The following is a 23,461-nucleotide window of genomic DNA, read 5'->3' on the forward strand; positions in this document are numbered from 1 at the left end:
CTTGTGTAACTCCTCCGTCCAAACAACGTGTTTCGGTCCTTATATCAACCTTTCTCAAGATTATTTACCATTTTATTGTGGATAATCTTCCCATTGTCATACAGATTTATTGGGATAACATCACCCCTAAACAAGGGGTTATCTGTAAGGATTTAGCGCCAGTGGCACCCTCTATACCATTTATTGATCTATTGAAAGGGAATTGATGTCCCCCCTCCCTCCCAATCTGGAGGTGTACCAAGGCAGCTTCCTTCCTTTTTACTGCGCAATTCTGAGATTGTATGACTATATTTTCTTTTATAGAAGAAACAAAAAAGTTCCCTAAAATAACCCACAAATGATAAAGTGTCAGTATTATACAAGCATCGCCTTGCAGGTTAATGTAAAAGTGTGATTTATTAAAAGTACTATGCAAATGTTAAATTCTAAAGTAAAAATAATAGTGCACAATGGGTCTTACCTGGCAAACCCTAATGGCTTGATCCAGTACTGTTTTGGTGTCAGTAGCATAGTCAGGACAAGGTAATGTGGACCTGCTGAAATGGGCTTGTAAAAGAAGGTGTGCTTTGGTATGTCCGGTGTCCATGGAATGAGGGTTCACTTCAATGGGAAGGTGCTTTGCCATCTCACTGTTCATTTGGTCTTCGTTGTGTCTGACGGGGAGATCTGTGTACTCTTCAGCATCCTTTAAGATACAAAATGAGAGCAAGTAGAAACATAATTTGCAAGCTTTCAAATCACAAAACTACACCATAATTGACAGATTCATTCATTTTAATGTAACCACTGTATGGGGAATAAAAGCCAAAATATGTTGGGGAGACTGGTGACAATATGCAAAACTCCATTGCAACATCATTTTCATGGCTGCAAACTATTAAAATATATCCATAGATACAAATAAAATAGAACCTCATGAGCCAAACACTTGCCAGACTCATAGTATTTATCCACTGAATTTCCCTCTTTTTAAATGATTGTTACACAACAAACAAATGGCATACTACAAACACAGCAAATAATAATTTCACATTTCACAGCAGTAAGCTGGTTTCACAAAATGACATTACACAGGCACCATAGGCGGAGCTGTACGATATTTAAAATAATATATCAGTCAATATTTTTTAAAGATCTGTATGAAGAAATAACACGGGCTGCAATAGTGAGATTGGCTATTAGTAGGAGTGACTTGCTGTTATTACGTGGTGGGTGATCTGGCAAGCCTTCATGATGCCTGCCAGGAGTAAACACAGTTTCTCCTCACAGTTCCTGCTAACGACTCTGGTGTTATTGCCCTGCAGAGGGGTCTTCCCAATTAAGCCATAGAGATGTACTACCATATGGCTATTCTTCTGTTCCTTTTCTTCATGCACTAGATGTACAATTAATCACTGCCCACTGACTTGCTAAAGGTTTCTTACACATAAGCTGCCATTAAGTATCCTAATTGCCAACTGCTCTTCATTTTCAGAGGAACTCCTAGGATTTTATGATTTCTATATGTCCCTATTTATCAGCACTGACCAATTGCACAATAACATTTCTCATTTTCTGGATGTCAGTTCTAATTGTTACAACGTATATATTGTCTAGCCTTTTAAGTAGAGAAGTGCGGCTGACACTTTTCGGGTTTTGTGATTTGGATCTGGATCCCTGCTCTTGTTTTGGATCTGGATTGGTTTTGCCAAAACCACCCTTTCGGGTTTTGGATCTGGTTGATTTTTGAAAAAAAACAACATAAAAACAGCTAAAATCACAGAATTTGGGGGTAGTTTTGATCCTACGGTATTACTAACCTCAATAACATTCATTTCCACTCATTTCCAGTCTATTCTGAACACCTCACAATATTGTTTTTAAAAGGTTGCACAGAGGTAGCTGGATGACTAAGCTAAGCGACACAAGTGGGCGGCACAAACACGTGGCCCATCTAGGGGTGGCACTGGATGGCAGTTTTAAAAACTAGGCCCCAAAGAGCACATAATGCAAAGAAAAAAAAGAGGTGTAATGAAGTAGCTGGATGACTAAGCTAAGCGACACAAGTGGGCAGCACAAATACCTGAATAGACAAAACAAAATAACCTCCAAGCGCTAGAATATCAGGTGTTTGCACTTATACTATAAATCACAGGTTCTCAAACTCGGTCCTCAGGACCCCACACAGTGCATGTTTTGCAGGTAACCCAGCAGGAGCACAGGTGTATTAATTACTCACTGACACATTGTAAAAGGTTCACAGGTGGAGCTAATTATTTCACTTGCGATTCTGTGAGGAGACCTGCAAAACATGCACCGTGTGGGGTCCTGAGGACCGAGTTTGAGAACCTATGCTATAAATATATTAATTACACATCCTTATGGTAAGTAGTAGTTATTTATTTTTTATTATTAAAAACTGAGCATAAATTTCATTTATTCCATAAATCTAAAAAGTAAAACTATGAATAGGTGATTCCTAATACCGGTATACTAACATATAGACAAAACAACATATAACATACAGTTGATAGGATAGGTGAAACGCCTCAGCGAATTATTCACCTATAAAAGGCAACAGGTTTTTCAATGCCAAATAATTATATCCATTAAAATAGGTATAAGATATAAGGTAATATGAAGTCCAAAAATCTTGAAGTGTCCTTTAAGAACTTATATCAGGTTAAAAACTCTTGAAAGCCCATAAATTGCTCCAAGTCACAAGTGAACCAAAGTTGGAATTCACTTTAAAAAGTTGGGAATCACCACAACTTACTGTGTATCAGAGAGAGACAAAGCATCAGGTGTCCGCTGGCAGACGTGTAGTGGCACTGCAGTGTCAGACAGGATGACAGTTTTAAAAACTAGGCCCCAAAGAGCACATAATGCAGAGCGGGAAAAAAAAGAGGTGCAAGATGGAATTGTCCTTGGGCCCTACCACCCTTATATTGTATCAATAGGACATGCACACTTTAACAAACCAATCATTTCAGCTACAGGGTCTGCCACACGACTGTGGCTGAAATGACTGCTTTGTTTGGGCCCCTACCAAAAAAGAAACAATTAGTCTCTCCTTGCACAAACTGGCTCAACAGTGGCAAGATGTCATCCTCAACCTCAGCCCCCCCCCCCCCCCCCCCCTTTTAGTGTTTACATCCTCATCCTCACAGAGAAATAATATTCCAACAAGACCACATCATTTAGGTGTCAGTGGACTGCTTACGTTATTACCCAAAGTTTCTGAACTTGACAATGACTTATGATGAATGCGCTGCAGGTGACGTATAAGGGAGGATGTTCCTATGTGGTTAACGTCTTTAACCCTACTTATTATGGATTGACAAAGGCAACAGATGGCTTGACACCTGTTGTCTGGATTTGTGAAGAAATAATTCCACACCGAAGAGGTGGCTTTTTTGGTATTTTGCCAAGGTATGACAATGGGCTTTTTCATCCCATGGCCAACAACTGTCTCCATTGGTGCCTTAGTCAAACAAACCACATCACCATCAGACTCCTCATCGTCAACTTCCTCCACAGTGCCAGCTAAACCCATATCCTCCTCATCCTGGTGTACTTCTACAGTGACATCCTCATTCTCAATATCAGCAACTGGACTGGCGGTGCTCCTACCAGCACTTGCAGGGGGCGTGCAAATGGTGGTAGGAGCCATCTCTTCGCATATAGTGTTGTGAAGGTCAGGCCTAGACATTGCAACCGCAGACAGTGCCAGCACCCCTGTATTTTCACAACACCCCTGCAATTTTACAGCATACAGCCCCCTAGAATAATTACAACATACAAGACAGGGCCAGTGTACCATACAAGACAGGGCCAGTGTACATTGATTTTCACTGCACCCTCTAAAAATTACAGCATACAAGACAGGTCCAGTGAACATTGATTTTCGCTGCACCCCTGAATTTTTACAACATACAGGACCAGTGTAATGTTATTTGAACAGCAACACCCCTATATTTTACAGCATACAAGAGCAGTGTGCTTTTAATTTTTAACTACTGCACCTCTGAATTTTTACAACATACAGGGCCCGCAGCACCCCTACATTTTACAGCATACAGCAGTGTGCTTTTAATTTTTAACAACTGCACCCCTGAATTTTTACAACACACAGGGCCAATTTAACGTTATTTGAACAGCAACACCCCTAAATTTTACAGCATACAGCAGTGTGCTTTTAATTTTAAACTGTACCCCTGCATTTTTGCAACATACAGGGCCTGCAGCACCCCTATATTTTCCAGCCTACAGGAGGACAGTGCCCCTGTACCCTGTACAACACAGTGACAGCCAGGACAGCAACACCCATGTACAGCTGCAGCACATAAAACACCAATGACAGCCAGGACAGCACCCCTAACACAGCACAGATACACCACCCCTACAGAGCACACAATAACCCCACCCGACGCCACCACCCACAGAGAGAGAGACAGAGGTCTGTCTCCCGCACTCTCCAAGTCCGGAGTGAAAATGGCAACGACACGCGACTGTTTATATGGAATCCAAATCCCGCAAGATTCAGACAGTAGGATGATGACGTTTTGCCTCGTTCTGTTTTCCGAGTCTGGCGGGAAGTCCTGAGTCAGACTCGTACCTGGGCTCGGAGCATGAAGTTCGGGGGGGTTCGCTCATATCTACTTTTAAGTCAATGTTCATTGAAGAAGTGTTTTTAAAATGCAAACATATACCTTAAAATTCCAAAACCTAACATGGTGGGAAGTGTAGTGGTCCAATGTCCACCAAGGCTTTGTCACATGTGGTATGCTTTAATGCAGAAAAGCGTCCCTGGAAATTAATCTAGAAATTGGCAATTATGAATGATGTTTCCAGCAGAGAGGAATAGAAAAACACAAAACACACAATAACAATATGGCTTTAACCAGAAGAGTACTCACTCAGTACAAAGGCAAGAGAGTTTGTCAGAACTAGGAGTTTCAATTAAGATAAATGGTGAAAGACAGTTATGGTGGACAATACCTGACTATTTTAAGACTTCTCTAGTGACTGACTCATATTTCGGGTTGTTACCTTTCACTGTCTTTACTAGTTACCACAGATAGCTACATAGGAATACCTACTAACAGTGGATGATTTATTATTGAAGGCAAAAATTACGTCTGTTGTACAGAAGTCACATGCGCTAGCACATCAGCCGCTACAATTCTTTTTGTTTTTCGCTACCTTAGATATCAAGTGTTGTGCACAAATCTTAGATTGCAAGCTCATTTGGACAAGGACACCTTTACCCTCTGAGGGCATCATGACATGACAAACACATCACATGCAGTGATATGTAACAAAGTACAGTGCTGTGCAGTGAGAAATAGAAACATAGCTTTACAGCGAGGGGATGTGAAAAGACAATGTTGTCACTGAAAAGCTTTGCTTGTACAACAATAAAAAGGAAAAGTAGCCTGTCACTGGTGTTCAGTGGTGAACGGATGGACTCAGACCGTCTGCACAGCACTTTTCAAGGGACATGCCTACTCTTTACCCTCAGGATACTGTAGAAGGGCGAAATAGTATAAATATTACATAGTGTAAATGTTACATCAAAGTTCAACCACCACTTTACATGGACACACTTATGTCCATGTAAAAAAAAAATTCTGTTTTTCTCAGTATAGCAAACGTTATGGCCTAAGTTAAGTCATTTAAATTATGAGAGTGAAAATAAGATTTTAAACCTACCGGTAAATCTTTTTCTCCTAGTCCGTAGAGGATGCTGGGGACTCCGTAAGGACCATGGGGTATAGACGGGCTCCGCAGGAAACATGGGCACTCTAAAGACTTTAGATGGGTGTGCACTGGCTCCTCCCTCTATGCCCCTCCTCCAGACCTCAGTTAGAGAAACTGTGCCCAGAGGAGACGGACAGTACGAGGAAAGGATTTTTGTTAATCTAAGGGCAAGATACATACCAGCCCACACCATCCACACCGTACAACATGGAATATACGAAACCAGTCAACAGTATGAACAAACAGCATCAGCCAGAGACTGATCTCAACTGTAACATAACCCTTATGTTAGCAACAACTATATACAAGCCTTGCTGAAATTAGTCCGCACTGGGACGGGCGCCCAGCATCCTCTACGGACTAGGAGAAAAAGATTTACCGGTAGGTTTAAAATCTTATTTTCTCTTACGTCCTAGAGGATGCTGGGGACTCCGTAAGGACCATGGGGATTATACCAAAGCTCCAGACCGGGCGGGAGAGTGCGGATGACTCTGCAGCACCGATTGAGCAAACATGAGGTCCTCCTCAGCCAGGGTATCGAACTTGTAGAATTTTGCAAAAGTGTTTGAACCCGACCAAGTAGCTGCTCGGCAAAGCTGTAAAGGCGAGACGCCTCGGGCAGCCGCCCAAGGAGAGCCCACCTTCCTAGTGGAATGGGCCTTTACCGAATTAGGAAACGGCAATCCAGCCGTAGAACGTGCCTGCTGAATCGTGTTACAGATCCAGCGAGCAATAGTCTGCTTAGAAGCAGGAGCGCCAACTTTGTTGGCCGCATACAGGACAAACAGTGCCTCTGTTTTCCGTACTCGAGCCGTCCTGGCTACATAAGTTTTTAAGGCCCTGACTACATCAAGGGACTTGGAATCCTCCAAGTCACCCGTAGCCACAGGCACAACAATAGGTTGGTTCATATGAAACGACAAAACCACCTTAGGTAGAAATTGAGGACGAGTTCTCAACTCTGCTCGATCCACATGGAAAATCAGATAGCGGCTCTTGTGAGACAAAGCCGCCAATTCGGACACCCGCCTTGCAGATGCCAAGGCCAGCAACATGACCACTTTCCAAGTGAGAAATTTTAATTCAACCGTTTGAAGAGGTTCAAACTAGTGTGATTTAAGGAACTGTAAATCCACGTTAAGGTCCCATGGTGCCACTGGGGGCACAAAAGGAGGCTGGATGTGCAGCACTCCCTTTACAAAAGTCTGGACTTCTGGGAGAAAAGCCAATTCCTTCTGAAAGAATATTGATAGGGCCGAAATCTGCACCCTAATGGAGCCTAACTTTAGGCCCATATCCACTCCTGTCTGTAGAAAGTGGAGAAAACGGCCCAGGTGGAAATCTTCCGTAGGAGCATTCTTGGCTTCACACCAAGATACATATTTCCTCCAGATACGGTGATAATGTTTCGCCGTCACCTCCTTCCTAGCTTTTATCAGAGTAGGGATGACTTCCCCCAGAATACCTTTCCTAGCTAGGATTTGGTGTTTAACCGCCATGCCGTCAAACGTAACTGCGGTAAGTCTTGGAACACGCAGGGCCCCTGCTGCAACAGGTCCTCCCTGGGAGGAAGAGGCCACGGATCTTCTGTGAGCATTTCCTGAAGATCTGAATTCCAGGCCCTTCGAGGCCAATCTGGAACAATGAGTATAGTCTGTACTCTTTTTCGTCTTATGATTCTCAATATTTTTGAGATGAGCGGAAGAGGAGGGAACACATAGACCGACTGAAACACCCATGGTGTCACCAGGGCGTCCACCGTTACTGCCTGAGGGTCCATTGACCTGGAACAATACAACCGAAGCTTCTTGTTGAGGCGTGATGCCATCATGTCTATTTGAGGAAGTCCCCAACGACCTGTTATCTCTGCAAAAACTTCTTGATGAAGATCCCACTATCCAGGATGGAGATCGTGTCTGCTGAGGAAGTCTGCTTCCCAGTTGTCCACTCCCGGAATGAAGACTGCTGACAGAGCGCTTACGTGATTTTCCGCCCAGAAGAATCCTGGTGGCTTCCGCCATTGCCATTCTGCTCCTTGTCCCGCCCTGGCGGTTTACATGAGCCACGGCTGTGACGTTGTCTGATTGAATCAGAACGGGTAGGTCACGAAGAAGATTCTCCGCTTGTTGTAGGCCGTTGTATGTGGCCCTTAATTCCAGCACGTTGATGTGTAGACAAGCCTCCTGGCTTGACCATAATCCCTGAAAATTTCTTCCTTGTGTGACTGCTCCCCATCCTCGGAGGCTCGCATCCGTGGTCACTAGAACCCAGTCTTGAATGCCGTACCTGCGACCCTCTAGAAGGTGAGCACTCTGAAGCCACCACAGGAGAGACACCCTGGCCCTGGGGGACAGGCTTATTTTCTGATGTATTTGTAGATGGGACCCCGACCACTTGTCCAGAAGGTCCCACTGAAACGTCCTCGCATGGAACCTGTCGAAGGGGATGGCCTCGTAGGCCGCCACCATTTTTCCCAGTACTGGAGTGCATTGATGAACTGACACTCTTTTTGGTTTTAGCAGGTCTCTGACCATGTTCTTGAGTTCCTGGGCTTTTTCCGTTGGGAGAAAAACCCTCTTTTTTTTCCGTGTCCAGAATCATGCCTAAAAATGATAGCCGAGTCGTTGGAATCAACTGCGACTTTGGTAGATTTAGGATCCAGCCGTGTTGCTGCAGCACTCTCAGGGAGAGCGACACGCTTTTCAGCAATTGATCTCTCGTTCTCGCTTTTATCAGGAGATCGTCCAAGTATGGGATAATTGTGACTACTTGCCTGCGCAAGAGCACCATCATTTCCGCCATTACCTTGGTGAAAATCCTCAGGGCCATGGAAAGCCCAAACGGCAACATCTGAAACTGGTAATGACAGTCCTGTACAGCGAATCTCAGGTACGCCTGATGAGGGGGATAAATGGGGACATGAAGATATGCATCCTTTATGTCTAGTGATACCATAAAATCCCCCCCTTCCAGGCTGGAGATCACTGCCCGGAGAGATTCCATCTTGAATTTGAACTTTTTCAAATACAGGTTCAGGGATTTTAGATTCAGAATGGGTCTGACCGAGCCATCCGGCTTTGGGACCACAAATAGGGTTGAATAGTACCCTTTCCCCTGTTGCATTAGGGGAACTTTGATAATCACTTGCTGTTGACACAGCTTTTGTATGGCAGCTGAAACTATTTCCCTCTCTGGGGAAGCTGGCAAAGCCGATTTGAAAAATCGGCGAGGATGCACTTCTTCGAATTCCAGTTTGTATCCTTGGGATACAATTTAGATCGCCCAAGGATCCAAATCCGACTGAACCCAGACCTGGCTGAAGAGTCGAAGATGTGCCCCCACCGGCGCGGACTCCCTCAGTGGAGCCCCAGCGTCATGCGGTGGATTTTGTAGAAGCCGGGGAGGACTTTTGTTCCTGGGAACTAGCCGTAGCAGGCGTTCTTTTTCCTCTACCCTTACCTCTGGCGAGAAAGGAAGAGCCCCGACCCCTTCTGGACCTATGCGACCGAAAGGACTGCATCTGATATTGAGGTGTTTTCTTTTGCTGTGGGGGAACATAAGGCAAAAAAGAAGACTTACCCGCGGTAGCTGTGGAAACCAGGTCCGCGAGGCCCTCCCCAAATAAAACCTCACCCTTGTAAGGTAAAGTTTCCATATGTCTCTTTGAATCGGCATCACCCGTCCATTGGCGGGTCCACAGGGACCGTCTAGCAGAAATTAACATGGCATTGGCTCTTGAACCCAACAGCGCAATCTCTCGCAGCCTCTCTCATATATAACGCTGCGTCATTAATGTGACCCAAGGTCAATAAAATGCTATCCTTATCTAGGGTGTCAATGTCAGATGACAAGTTATCTGCCCATGCCGCAATTGCGCTACCCACCCATGCCGACGCTACTGCCGGTCTGAGCAAGGCACCCGTATGTGTATAAATCGATTTCAAGGTAGTTTCCTGTCTGCGATCAGCAGGATCCTTGAGGGCTGTCATGTCCGGAGACGGTAGCGCCACCTTTTTGGACAAGCGCGTCAAAGCCTTGTCCATCCTGGGCGAGGATTCCCACCGTAACCTGTCCTGGGAGGGGAAAGGATATGCCATAATATTTCTCTTGGGAATCTGCAGTTTCTTGTCTGGAGTTTCCCAAGCTTTTTCAAATAAGGTGTTCAGTTCATGAGATGGGGGAAAGGTTACCTCAGGTTTCTTTTCCTTAAATATGCAGACCCTCGTGTCAGGGACAGAGGGGTCCTCTGTGATATGCAAAACATATTTATTGCAATAATCATATAATGAATACTCTTGGCCACCCGTGGGTGTTAGCTCGCATCATCATAGTCGACACTGGAGTCAGAATCCGTGTCGGTATCAGTGTCTGCTACCTGGGAAAGGGGACGTTTATGAGACCCCGAAGGGCCTTGTGCCAGTCAAAGCCATGGATTGACTCCCTGCTATTTCCCTGGACTCTGTTTTGTCCAATCTTTTATGTAATAAAGTCACATTTGCATTTAAAACATTCCACATATCCAACCAATCAGGTGTCGGCGGTGCCGACGGAGACACCACAATCATCTGCTCTGCCTCCTCCCTAGACGAGCCTTCCGCTTCAGACATGCCGACACACACGTACTGACACCCCCCCACACACTGGGATATACAAATATGGGGACAGCCCCCCAATAAGGCCCTTTGGAGAGACAGAGAGAGAGAGTATGCCAGCACACACCCAGCGCCACTGGACACTGGAACAAAATCCCAGTCTGTACAGCACTTTTATAGATAAATAATACACTTACTGCGCCAATTAAATGTGCCCCCCCCCCTCGTTTTTGCCCTCTGTACTTGCTCAGCAGGGGAGAGTCCGGGGAGCAGCTTCTCTGCAGCTTGCTGTGGTGAAAATGGCGCTGGTTAGTGCTGGAGGATCAAGCTCCACCCCCTCGACGGTGGGCTTCGGCCCCGCTCAAATTCTTTATACTGGCGGGGGTTTACTAATATACTGCCTCCGCAGTATCTAACATGCTAGCCAGTGTCCCTTGAGGTTATTATTTCTGCTCAGGGCGCTCCCCCCCTGCGCCCTGCACCCTTACAGTGCCTTCTGTGTGTGTGAGTGTGGGAGCAATGGCGCACAGCGTTACCGCTGTGCGCTACCTCAGTGAAGATCTTAAGTCTTCTGTCGCCTGTGAAGTCTTCTTTCTTCTTATACTCACCCGGCTCTTCTATCTTCCGGCTCTGTGAGGAGGACGGCGGCGCGGCTCCGGGACGAACAGCGAGGACGACACCTGTGTTCCGACCCTCTGGAGCTAATGGTGTCCAGTAGCCTAAGAAGCAGAGCCTATCAGTTAAGTAGGTCTGCTTCTCTCCCCTCAGTCCCACGATGCAGGGAGCCTGTTGCCAGCAGTGCTCCCTGAAACTAAAAAACCTAACAAAAGTCTTTTCAGAGAAAATCAGTAGAGCTCCCCTGCAGTGCATCCAGTCTCCTCTGGGCACAGGATCTAACTGAGGTCTGGAGGAGGGGCATAGAGGGAGGAGCCAGTGCACACCCATCTAAAGTCTTTAGAGTGCCCATGTCTCCAGTGGAGCCAGTCTATACTCCATGGTCCTTACGGAGTCCCCAGCATCCTCTAGGACGTAAGAGAAAATGCTTCCTTTATGTGTTTCTTAATACAGCATTGGGCAAAGTGTACCTAAAAATGATGTATTCTGCAATAGTGCAACTGGAAGGTGCTAATGGACAGTATGAGAGCATTCTCTGCCCATTCCTAGCTGCCAGAAAATGTCACTGTTTTTGCTGATATGACTATGGCCCTCATTCCGAGTTGATCGCTCGCTAGCTACTTTTTGCAGCCATGCAAACGCATAGTCGCCGCCCACAGGGGAGTGTATTTTAGCTTTAGTTTTTTGCAGTTTCTGAGTAGCTCTGGACTTACTCAGCCCTTGCGATCACTTCAGTCTTTTTGGTCCCGGAATTGATGTCAGATACCCGCCCTGCAAATGCTTGGACATGCCTGAGTTTTTCCAAACACTCCCAGAAAACGGTCAGTTGCCACCCACAAACGCCCTCTTCCTGTCAGTCTCCTTGCGATCGACTGTGCGAATGGATTCTTTGTTAAATCCATCGCCCAGCACCGATTAGCTTTGTACCTGTACGACGCGCCTGCTCATTGCGGTGCATACGCATGCGCAGTTTTGCCGTTTTTTTTACCTGATCGCTGCGCTGCAAAAATCGGCAGCGAGCGATCAGCTCGGAATGACCCCCTATGTGCCCTTCTGCAAAGCAAGGACCATCCCTAAAACTCCAACACTTTGTGTAGTTTGTCATTCTGCAATATGGAATATCAGTTTTGCATTCTTTCACAACACCAAAACTACTGGTGCACCTACTCCATAGTTACAAGGAACCCAAAGTTCATATAACAGGATCTGTGGGAGGAAGATGAAGAGATGCAGCAGAGAAAGCTGTTGTGTGACACCACCATCACCAAAAGTAAATAAGTGGTTTATTTACCAAATGAATAAAGGGTTTTATTTTTGTAATAAAGCATGTTTTCCTTATTGCACCCGCTATCATCATCGTGACAAAAGCATGGGGCAGCTATTATCTGGGAAGATCACTGATACTAAGGAATAGTGACTCCTTTGTTAAGTAGCAAAATAAACACCATCTCAAGCTACAAAAGCTGAAGATATGAATTTTTTTTTTTTTGCCTAATTAATTGACCTCTAAGAGGAAAGTAAATGCCTTATTATGCTTTTGGCAGCAAAATATGAAACGTTTAGCAGAAATTTGACTAAGTTTTCCAGTCTCACCCGAAGCATAATATGCAGCAGCAGGAGTAGCCTCAGTGATTGCAGCTATTGTTTTTATAAAGTACATTTTCTATTTTTTTATTTCAGGAGAAATATGACTTTGCTTTGTAAACATAATGGAAGAAAAGGTTTCATTTAATTAATATTTGGACAAACATGCCGGATAAAAAAGTAAAACAAAATCACTATTTGAAAAAAAAAAAAAAAGTCAAACCCCATGAAATTAACCCAAAATTTAATTAGCTTATTTCTTTCAGTAACTAGCTCAATCCATTACCCCCCCAGGCTTTCAATGATAGCAGTTGTGTCCACCACTCTTCAGTCATGTAGAGTGCCCTGCTTAAAAGTCTTTGCAGAGTTTACATTTCTGAATATTCCTGGGAGCAGTGGCGAAACAAATTAGATAATGGAGGCACATGCCATGAACTGGGCACCTGGGCACTCTAACCTCCTTCACTGTTTCCACCATAAGAGTCCCAGAGCAAGGAGTCCCCCTCTGGGATGGAAAGCGGAGAGGATCTGCATTCTTCTGCAGCAGGCAGTTAAAGGGGCTCCTGCATATGTAATAATGCATGCCCGACACTACCTCCTCTATCGGTTCCTGCTCCTCTTTTCCCCAGCTCTCTTACATACAAGGCGGGACCTGCTCCCTCTGCTCTAGACTCGAGGTGGGAGCAGTGCATCAAGTTGCAGTCAGAAGCCCAGGCCGACCAGTGGGCTTGAAGGGGTGTGATGTCTGGATGTAGTAGTGTGTGTGTGTGTGTGTGTGTGTGTGTGTGTGTGTGTGTGTTGTAGTGTGTGAGGGGGGTATCTTTGTGTAGTAGTGTATGAGGGGTTTGTCTGGGTGTTGTAGTGTATGGGAGGGGTCTAAGTGGTGCTGTAGTGTATGAGGGAGTTTGCCTTGGTGTAGTAGTGTATGAGTGGGGTGTCTGGGTGTTGTAGTTCATGAGCGTGAGGGTGTCTCTGTGTTGTAATGCATGAGTGGGGTGTCTGGGTGTATAGTGTATGAGGGGGCTGTCTGGGTCTGTAGTGTGTGAGGGGGGTGTCTGGGTGTGTAGTGTATGAGGGGGGTGTCTGGGTGTGTAGTGTATGAGGGGGGTGTCTGGGTGTGTAGTGTATGAGGGGGAACCTGGGTGTTGTAATGTATGAGGGGATGTCTGGGTGTGTAGCGCATGATGGTGGTGTCTGGGTGTGTAGTGTATGAGGGGGGGGGTATGGATGTTGTAGTGTTTGAGGCTGGTGTATGGGTGCTATAGTGCACAAGGGGGAGGGTGTCTGGGTGTTGTAGTGCATGTGGGGGGTGTCTGGGTGTTGTAGTGCATGTGGGGGGTGTCTGGGTGTAGTAGTGTATGAGGGTTTATTTTGGGTGTTGTAGTGTATTTGGGGGAAGGTGTCTGGGTGCTGCAGAGGTATTAGTAATGTATGGGGGTTGGTGCTACTTGGCTGTTGGTAGTGAATGAAGGGCCAGGGGCATTGTCTGAGTGTTGCAGGGCTGTTGGTAGTAGTGAATATGAAGGGTGTTTCTGGGCTCAATGTTGTTGTTGGTGAATGAAGGATGGTTAATTGAGTGCTTCTTGTGTGTCGTTGGTAAAAGAGGGTGAGGATTCATTGCTGCTGGGAGTAATTAATATGTGCAACAGTGACGTGCGGTGAGGTCAATGACTGGGGAGGCACTGTTGTAAATGAATGTGAATATATATATATATATACACACACACACACAAAACACCGAACAAAAATTACATGTACTGTATCTTGAATTTAAAGAATAAAAAGTCACTGTACTTAAAATAATAATAATGACACACAATGAGAATGCACAGAAAGGTACACACACAATATAAGCGCCTGACAGGTACTGGATGTGGTGGGTAAAGCAAGCTTTTGATGTGCATGAGGTGTGGACATTGTGGCTATACTAGATGGGGGCTTTCAAGGTGCAGGAGCAGTGAGAGAAGTGCAGTGGGCTGGTTGGGAAGGGAAAGGAGGAGACACTGGGCCGGCAGGGTGGGAGACACTGGGATGGGGGGCAGTAATGGTGGGGGACACTGGGCAGGGTGGAAGACACTGGGATGGAGGGGCAGTAATGGTGGGGGACACTGGGCAGGGTGGGAGACACTAGGATGGGGGGGCAGTGATGGTGGGGGACACTGGGCAGGGTGGGAGACACTGGGATGGAGGTCCAGTAATGGTGGGGGACACTGGGCAGGGTGGTAGACACTGGGATGGAGGGGCAGTATTGGTGGGGGACACTGGGCAGGGTGGGAGACACTGGGATAGGGGGGCAGTAATGGTGGGGGTCACTGGGCAGGGTGGGAGACACTAAGATGGAGGCAGTAATGGTGGGGGACACTGGGCAGGGTGGGAGACACTGGGATGGGGGGTCAGTAATGGTGGGGGACACTGGGATGGGGGGGGTCAGTAATGGTGGGGGACACTGGGCAGGGTGGGAGACACTGGGATGGAGGGGAAGTATTGGTGGGGGACACTGGGCAGGTTGGGAGACACTGGGATGGGGGGCAGTAATGGTGGGGGACACTGGGCAGGGTGGGAGACACTGGGATGGAGGGGCAGTAATGGTGGGGGACACTGGGCAGGGTGGGAGACACTGGGATGGAGGGGCAGTAATAGTGGGGGACACTGGTCAGGGTGTCAGACACTGGGATGGGGGGCAGTAATGATGGGGGACACTGGGCAGGGTGGGAGACACTGAGATGGGGGGCAGTAATGGTGGGGGGACACTCGGCAGGGTGGGAGACACTGGGATGGGGGGCAGTAATGGTGGGGACACTGGGCAGGGAGCACTGATCTCGGGTTGCTGCTCCTGTCAATGCCTGGCCCAGCACACTGGCTGCAGCACTGCACTATTACACAGCAGCCTGCTGAGCAGCCCCTCCGCTTCGGCTGCTGCTGGGATCTGGCAGGCTGGTGTTTGTGAGGTGCTCCAGGGATCACTGCTTCATGCTGGTGGTGCGGTGCAGTGTGGTGCGGTACAGCTCGCTGGGAGGAGAAGCGCCGGGTTTAGGAAGGCACCATCAATTAGACGGAGCTGTGCGGGTAGGAGGCGGGGCTTCCCTTCCCGGCTTCCGAGCCTCTCTGACTGTGAAGACTACTGAGGGAACATGTGATGGGGCCGTGGCCGGCTCCCGTTTAGCGCAAGCCACACACGGATTTTAAATCAATGAAAAAAAAAAAGACACCGCAGCCGCGTCCGCCCGCTACCGCCCTCTATGCCGGGTCTCACACAGCAAAGTGTGCCTGCTCATCGAACGTGATGAGCAGGCATTAACCATCTGTGTGAGTGCTGTGGATTTTTTTCATAAAATACATTTAAACCGTTATTGTGTGGAACAGGGGAGAGGGGGGAGGGGGGGGGGGAGAACATTGATATAATATTGCTGTCCAGGGCTTCCATGCATTAACTTAATAGCGCTGCACTGAGTTAATGAAAGACCTGGACAGCAATATAGGGAGTTGTAGCGTAACTGTGTGACAGTGTGTGTGAGTGTACTGTAACTAAACACTTACATGCACTGACACACTGCAGCAGACACGATCTCTCTCCTACTCTCCCACTGTAGCACTGATAGTGATAGCAGGATGCAGGTCACTGTCAGTGCTGCAGCTGCTGCCCAGTGCCCAATCACAGTGACAGGGGCGTGCTTTCATATGGCTGAAAGCACGTCCCTGCTGCTCTGAGGCACTTGTATCGGTGCCGCTTCAAGTGCATTTTTTAATGGGCTTTTTCAGCCCTCACCATGGCCCCGCCCCCCGACCGTCCCCTCCTTCCGGACTTTACAATGGTGAGCGAGAGGCACCTAGCTCGGTGCCGCAGACAATGACAGAAATAAAGTTTAAACAGGTATTTATGCCTAAAATGATTAACATAATATAAAGCAGATACTTATGACACATAATATGTGCCATAAGTATCTTCTTTGTATTATGTTAATCATTAATGACAGGGGAGGCACTGCCTCCCCTGCCTCCCCTGACTGCACGTCCCTGATGTGCAAGTGTGTGTGTGTGTGTGTGTGTGTGTGTGTGTGTGTGTGTGTGTAGGTGGGGTACGGCAACCACTATTTCACCTCCGGCCTTCTCTAATGAATTTGCACCCCTCTCTGGAAACCCTGTAAGGTGACGTCTACACAGAGTTTAAGAAAACTCCTATAAGGCTACAACTGTTGAGCAGCCTCTGGCAAGTGTCTCTAAGCCTTAAAGTGTTGTGGTTATTGTCGCTGTCATTATAATCGACAAAACATTGATATCCTACCAGCCTGTATATGATCAAAGTGGGACACAGTTGTATATCAAGTCATAGCTAGACACAGGGCAGCCATCGCAGGGGACTGAAGTCCTGGGCCCTTATGTAGCAGGGGGCCCACCCCTGGCTCCTACAGCAGCGGGCTGATACGCAGGGAGGACCTAAAACAAGCCTTCCCTGCGCACCAGCTCTCTGTGAATCATTCTTGCAGGTCCGCAATGCTCCACCCATATGTAACATCATGATGTGTGACATCACATAGGGGTGGAGCGGTGTGGCAGAATACATTTTGTTTTTGGTAGGGGCTGTCTATTTTTTCAGTCCTGGGCCCCACAATTTCTGATGGCAGTCCTGGCTAGACAGACTAGGGGGAATTCAAATGACATATCACGCCCAATTTCCACTCTAATGTGGTTCCCGTTATCGCGCAGATAGCGCCCATAGTAGTAAGGTTTAGCTGTGTAACGGGTTGGGTACCCCGCAGGGGTAGCGAGCTGAAATGATTATACCACACCAGTCAGCAGAAACAGAAGAGGTGTGGAAGAGGGTGAAAAGAATTGAATACCGCCCACAGTGTCAAAACAGGGTTTGGGATTTCTTTATTTCTTTAATAACATTGCACAAAGCAAGCTTTATTGGCAAGTACCTAAAATGATTTCCAATCTATTATTATCAAATACCCTCTGGGACTGCTGAAATCCACTAAACATTTTGACCATCTTGCGATTTTGACTTTAAAGTCATCTCAGGGAAAAACCACTGTTCTAATAAAACAATATAAAAATAAAACCCAATTACACATGAAACTACATTTACAAATTACATTTCTGGATTCTATGACTATTTTTCCCATGCTTTACCTGATTATTAGTAATATGACACTTCAGTGAAATACAGCAAGTAAATGACTAGAATCACACAACACACTTCACTAAAAAGACAAAGTACACCATATAAAGACACACTGTGGTTTCCAAAACTCAATCACACACAAACAAACTCAATCTTATTACTTAGAGATTGCATTTTTAAACGGGAGTAATTGGTTTACCTAATTTCCTGTTTGAAACTTTTAAGAGCAAATTGTTAATTCTCGTCTTCATGTGGGCAGTAATTAAAGGAAATTGAGAATAGCAAGTGAAGCTTTGCTTCAGATACAGGCGAAGATGAATGGAGGGCGGTAAGGTCAGCAGAGTCCATTATATTCTTATGTGAGATGCTGGTGCGAATGCCCAGTCCTTGTTTGTTTAGTGGAGGCTGGACGGACTACTAACTGCAAATCTCCACCTCTGATTTGACCAGGCAGGCTAACATAAAGATGTCTCCCTGTTGCAAATGTTAAATGACAGTGATTGACAATCATACGATGAAGTCTGCCTGTAACCCCCTGCTACTGTTTTCAGATTGCAGCAGAAAAGACAGAATCAAGAAACATTCTTCATAATCACATCAAATGGACCCTGCTGTTCACTCAATATTTTTCATTTTCGTTTCCCTTTTCATTACAAATGACAATCTGTTCTGCAAATGCCAAGGACTCAACAGTAGTAACAAAAGGAAGAATGAATTTATCTGAGCACATTTTGTCTGTGTGCCTATTTTATAGTTGTGCTAAAATTGTATACAATATGCTGCTTGTGTACAAGCAGAATGCTTGAAATAGCTGCTCAAATGTTTATTATTAATACAGTACGTTAGATTTGATATTTTACAAAGAAGCTGACATATAAAATAATGTTTTAAGCAATCATAACTGTGCATATATAAATCATCGACAGGAGCACAACAAATTTTATAATCTAGGGGCAATTCAATTAACCGAGAGGGTCCGTAGTAGCCTTGTGGGTAAGTAAAGTGGTACAAACAAAAATAACCAATGATACCATTATTGTTATTGCAATTTTACGGCGATGATGGAACCTCACGGCTAATTGAATTGCCCTACAAGACTTTTTTACACATACAGGTGAAAATCTGAAAATTAGAATATCGTGCAAAAGTGCATTTATTTCAGTAATTCAACTTAAAAGGTGAAACTAATATATACTATAGACTCATTACATGCAAAGTGAGATATTTCAAGCCTTTACTTGTTAAAATTTTGATGATTGTGGCTTACAGCTTAAGAAAACCCCGAATCCAAAATCTCAGAAAATTAGAATATTACATAAAATCAATAAAAATAGGATTTTAAATACAGAAACGTCAGCCCTCTGAAAAGTATAATCATGCATATGTACTCAGTACTTGGTTTGGGCCACTTTTAAATTAATTACTGCCTCAATGCGGCATGGCATGGATTCTATCAGCCTGTGGCACTGCTGAGGTGTTTTGGAAAATGTTGACAGGTCAAAAAGTTGACATGAGTTTTTCATGATTTTTTTTTATTGAAACCGACTTGTTCATACTTTACCATCCCAATGGACCTGGAGGGGGAATATAATAGTGCCCGAAGCATGGCAAGTGCAGCGAGCCATGCAAGGGGACGCGGTACCCTTATACGGTGTCCACGTCAACCTATGTCAACACACACAACAAAAACAATGAAAAACTTGTGTTGACTTTTTGACCTGTCGACATTTTAAATGTCGGTATTTTGACATTGTCTGTATTTTAAATGACGCTATTTTGACCTTGTCAGTATTTTTCCCTTGTCGGGATTTTTACTGTCGGTCAACTGTTGTCGGGATTTTGATTGTAGGTATTTCACAATCCCCTTACCTGGGCTAAAGAAAAAAGAGACTCTATGGGGCATTGCCAAGAGAAAGATGAGAGACATAAGACTGAACAATGCAGAAGAGCTGAAGGCCGCTATTGAAGCATCCTGGTCTTCTATAACACCTCAGCAGTGCCACAGGCTGATAGAATCCATGCCACGCCGCATTGAGGCAGTAATTAATCCAAAAGGGGCCCAAAACAAGTACTGAGTACATACTGTATGCATGATTATACGTTTCAGAGGGTCGACATTTCTGTATTTAAAATCCTATTTTTATTGATTTTATGTAAAATTCTAATTTTCTGAGATTTTGGATTTGGGGTTTTCTTAAGCTGTAAGCCACAATCATCAAAATTATAATAAATAAAGGCTTGAAATATCTCACTTTGCATGTACTGAGTCTATATAATATATTAGTTTCACCTTTTAAATTGAATTACTGAAAAAAATTAACTTTTGCATGATATTCTAATTTTCTGAGTTTCACCTGTACCTATTAAGTTTAAAACTGAAAAAAAAAAGGGTGAATATATGGGTTGGGGCTGTTTCACCGGCGGCCAGGATCCCGGCCATAAGATATATTTAACTTACTGCAAAAATGTATGTAAAAATGAAATTCTAAGCAAAATGTACTTCCATAAACATTAATTAGAGGATTGCCATCATGTCATGTACACACATTGGGGGCAAATAGCTCGTGGGCTGAACCACTATTCTGGGCACATGTAATAACCGTATCACCCCAATATATCAAATGGTATTGAGTACTCGATGCTACAATTCAGTAAGGACTATTAACGCCGCTGAGTCATGAAAACCGGCTCAGGTGATAAAATAGCTTCATCCGCAGTTGTGTAGGCAACAACAAGTACACTCAAAAAGGATCAGCAGCAAAATATTAAATGGTAATTGTGCATAGATATTTATCACTTCTTTCTTTATAATCATTTTCCCATGACCCTAATCAGATTAGAAAACTAATGGTCTGATTCAGAGATGATTGCAGTTGCATTTGCACTGAGTTCTCACATGCAGCGGATCTGCGATAATATGCTGATGATGCTGCTGCAGGGATTTGTACGAAAATACTCACTGACGGCATCTTTGATGTGGCAATTGCGTACAAAGATGCACCCATGGTTGCTCAAAATGTCCATTGCAAATAAACCTTTAGAACCGAGTAAAATATCCAGTCACAGGCTCAAACACACCTGCAGTTTTGAAGCCAGTCCCCAGGTTACCACCCACAAAGGCTCACTACCTGTACCTTACTTTGCAAACAAATAATCACTAATCTATAACCGTATGTTCGCAGTGGGGCTCATAATCATCAGCACTGAATCAGGCCCTAATACTCACACAAGCCATGCTGGACATATTATGCAGTACATGGAGGTCATCGTTAGACAGCATAAGGCAGAGCCGGATTAAGACTCAATGGGGCCCTAGGCAAGACAATGGTTTGGGGCCTTGTTCTCTGATACCACTTTATTTACTTATCCTATACACACCTGGTACTTGCTGATCACTATACATTGGTCTTAATGATATTACACTTTTGATACACACTAATCACTATACACAGGTCATACAGATGCACAGCTATGTCAGTAACTTTCATCTTCAATACCATGCTGCTGAACAGGAGGAATCATAGGAATATGTGCTGAACCCTGATTGTAAGAGGTCAGCTCCTCTGACGACTGTGATTGGCTGAGAGTACAAGAGTGCTATGCAAGAAGCTCTACCCCTACTACACTGTCATTTTGAGGAGAGCCGTCATGCACGCAGCCTACCAGTACCCTAGAAGTGCGGGTGCTGACACAACTATCTAATTAAGACCCCGTACACTACTCCTGGAATCAAGGGTCTCAGGGCCTTTTATAGTTACAAAGAGAAAACAAAATTATTGTCCTTTGGGCAGCTGGCAGGCCCCCTAGGACCTACAGATCACTAGGCATTCACCAAGTTTGCCTTGTGGATAATCTGGTCCTGACATACAGAGCCTCTACCAGAGAATACTCTAGGAAAAGATGTGTTTGGATAATTTATGTCTAAGGATCATTCAATAGCCCTTCCTCACATAAACATATGAATAGTTTAATATAAAAATAATCTATTTATGGGCAGCTTAAAGCTATTATCACCAACTGATCCAGTATTGAAAAAGGCTAACACGTCATCCTTCCTGATAAAGTCCAAAGATGAAACGCATTGGGGGAGTGACTTAGAGCAGATTTGTAGAATCTGGAGAATTCTGAGCTTTTCCATGGATACATACAGCAATTGCATGGAAATCAAATATTGTTTGGGAACTTTTTTCAAACACTGTTGCAGAAGTTCATACAAATGTGTTGCATTTGTAGATTGCTTTTAGGGAGGCCAATCCCGGGGCATTTTTTCAATCCTGGGATTCGGGATATATAGACCTATGATATTGCCTTTAACGCTTTGATAAATATTTCCATCACACTACTGAAAGTGGAAGTTACTTAGCACATAAAGGTTACAAATATACAGTTTTTCACATTTTGATTTTCATAATAGTTTACAAAAACATGAAGTGATTATAGACATTCGCAAACTATTTTCCTATTGCAAACTGCCAATATTGTGCTGTAAAGTCTTATTAAAATTACAAACCTGGAAGACAGAGGAGTAAGTTAATAACTAAAATAGCTCATTAATACAAATATTTAGAATTTTGTGTCCCTGTCCTGTAGTGACCAACACAGGAAGTGTGTATTGTTGGAATACTTTGTAAAATCTCTTAATTAAGATTTTAGTTCAGTTGAAATCAAAAGAAAGCCAACACTTTCACAGATGGCTTCATGGCATGTGCACAGAGTTTATGCTAGCTCAGATTTATGTGGGGAAAACAAATAAGAGCATTGGGAAAGAGCTCTCCCCCACACACAGGAGCTGGCCACATGGTGAACAGCTGGGTGTTAGCAGTCCTTAAATAACAGTAAGCATACTTTGCTACATTTCTTCACTGGTAATAAAACAGTAGCACGAAAGGTGTTGGTAATCGTTTGGGCTTAACAGATCACAACAAAATTGTAGCTTTTTTACTTGAAAATAGTAGGACCATTTTTGGTGTGGTTAGAACTGTAAGGCAACTAAGTTAAAAGAAAATGTACAATTACATTTGCTCCAGTGATTTCTTATAGATTTATAAAGAAGTTTTAAATGTTGATATGTGGAGAAGCAGAAATGAGCCAGTGGCCCAGAACAGTAAGAATTACACAAAATAAAAAAATATAAAAAGGGTTCTTTAATTACTTTAATGAATATTTAAATGCACAAGAAAATGTAACAAACAATATGGAACTGCGTTATATTGATATCCAGACAGATCTTGAAGCAACAGGCCTGTTCTAGATTTGTGCTCTGTACATCTTAGCTGAAATATGTGGAGTGGCCAAAGTATTATATGAAATTATATTATATGAAATTACAGTAAATTAAAGGATTAAACCAACAAAATGATCAGATATCCTTTGGCACTGAAGCGAGATTGGTGCAAACAGTTTTTTATTTTGATTTACAAGACCATATAAACCTAAACTTGCTTAGCCTCATATACCATACACTTTTGTATCATTCCCTTTATATTTTGTATTATACCTTGCATTTATTTGTTGACCAATCTGAAGTGATGCATAAATGCTCTGTTCCAATTCCAAATCCTGACATTTATTAGTATATTGACCTGAGATGCTCAGAACTCTTTTCTGAACATCTTCAACTTTTAAAAGAATTCCATACATGCCAATTTTATTTTTTCTATTTTACTGGAATTCTGCTCTTGACTGTTACTTTTTGTTTGTCCATTTTCAATATTGTTTCCTTTTATTGGTTGCACAGTGATCAGTAACGTGGCCTCAAAGCACAAGGGCAGGCATTCCCAACCTCAATCCTCAAGGCACACTA

The 23,461-nt window shown here is 44.3% G+C and overlaps 1 protein-coding gene across 1 annotated transcript in view; it reads right to left on the reverse strand.

Annotated features, from left to right (window-relative positions):
- Positions 1-23,461, reverse strand: part of ASCC3 (activating signal cointegrator 1 complex subunit 3) — a 1,202,160-nt gene that overhangs the window by 88,863 nt on the left and 1,089,836 nt on the right. Inside the window, exon 37 of the mRNA XM_063917038.1 lies at positions 461-685. Coding sequence (XP_063773108.1) covers positions 461-685 — 225 coding nt within the window. The remainder of the gene's footprint in view (positions 1-460; positions 686-23,461) is intronic.

This window comes from Pseudophryne corroboree, chromosome 4 (assembly GCF_028390025.1).
Source record: "Pseudophryne corroboree isolate aPseCor3 chromosome 4, aPseCor3.hap2, whole genome shotgun sequence".
Classification (NCBI taxonomy): Eukaryota; Metazoa; Chordata; class Amphibia; order Anura; family Myobatrachidae; genus Pseudophryne; species Pseudophryne corroboree.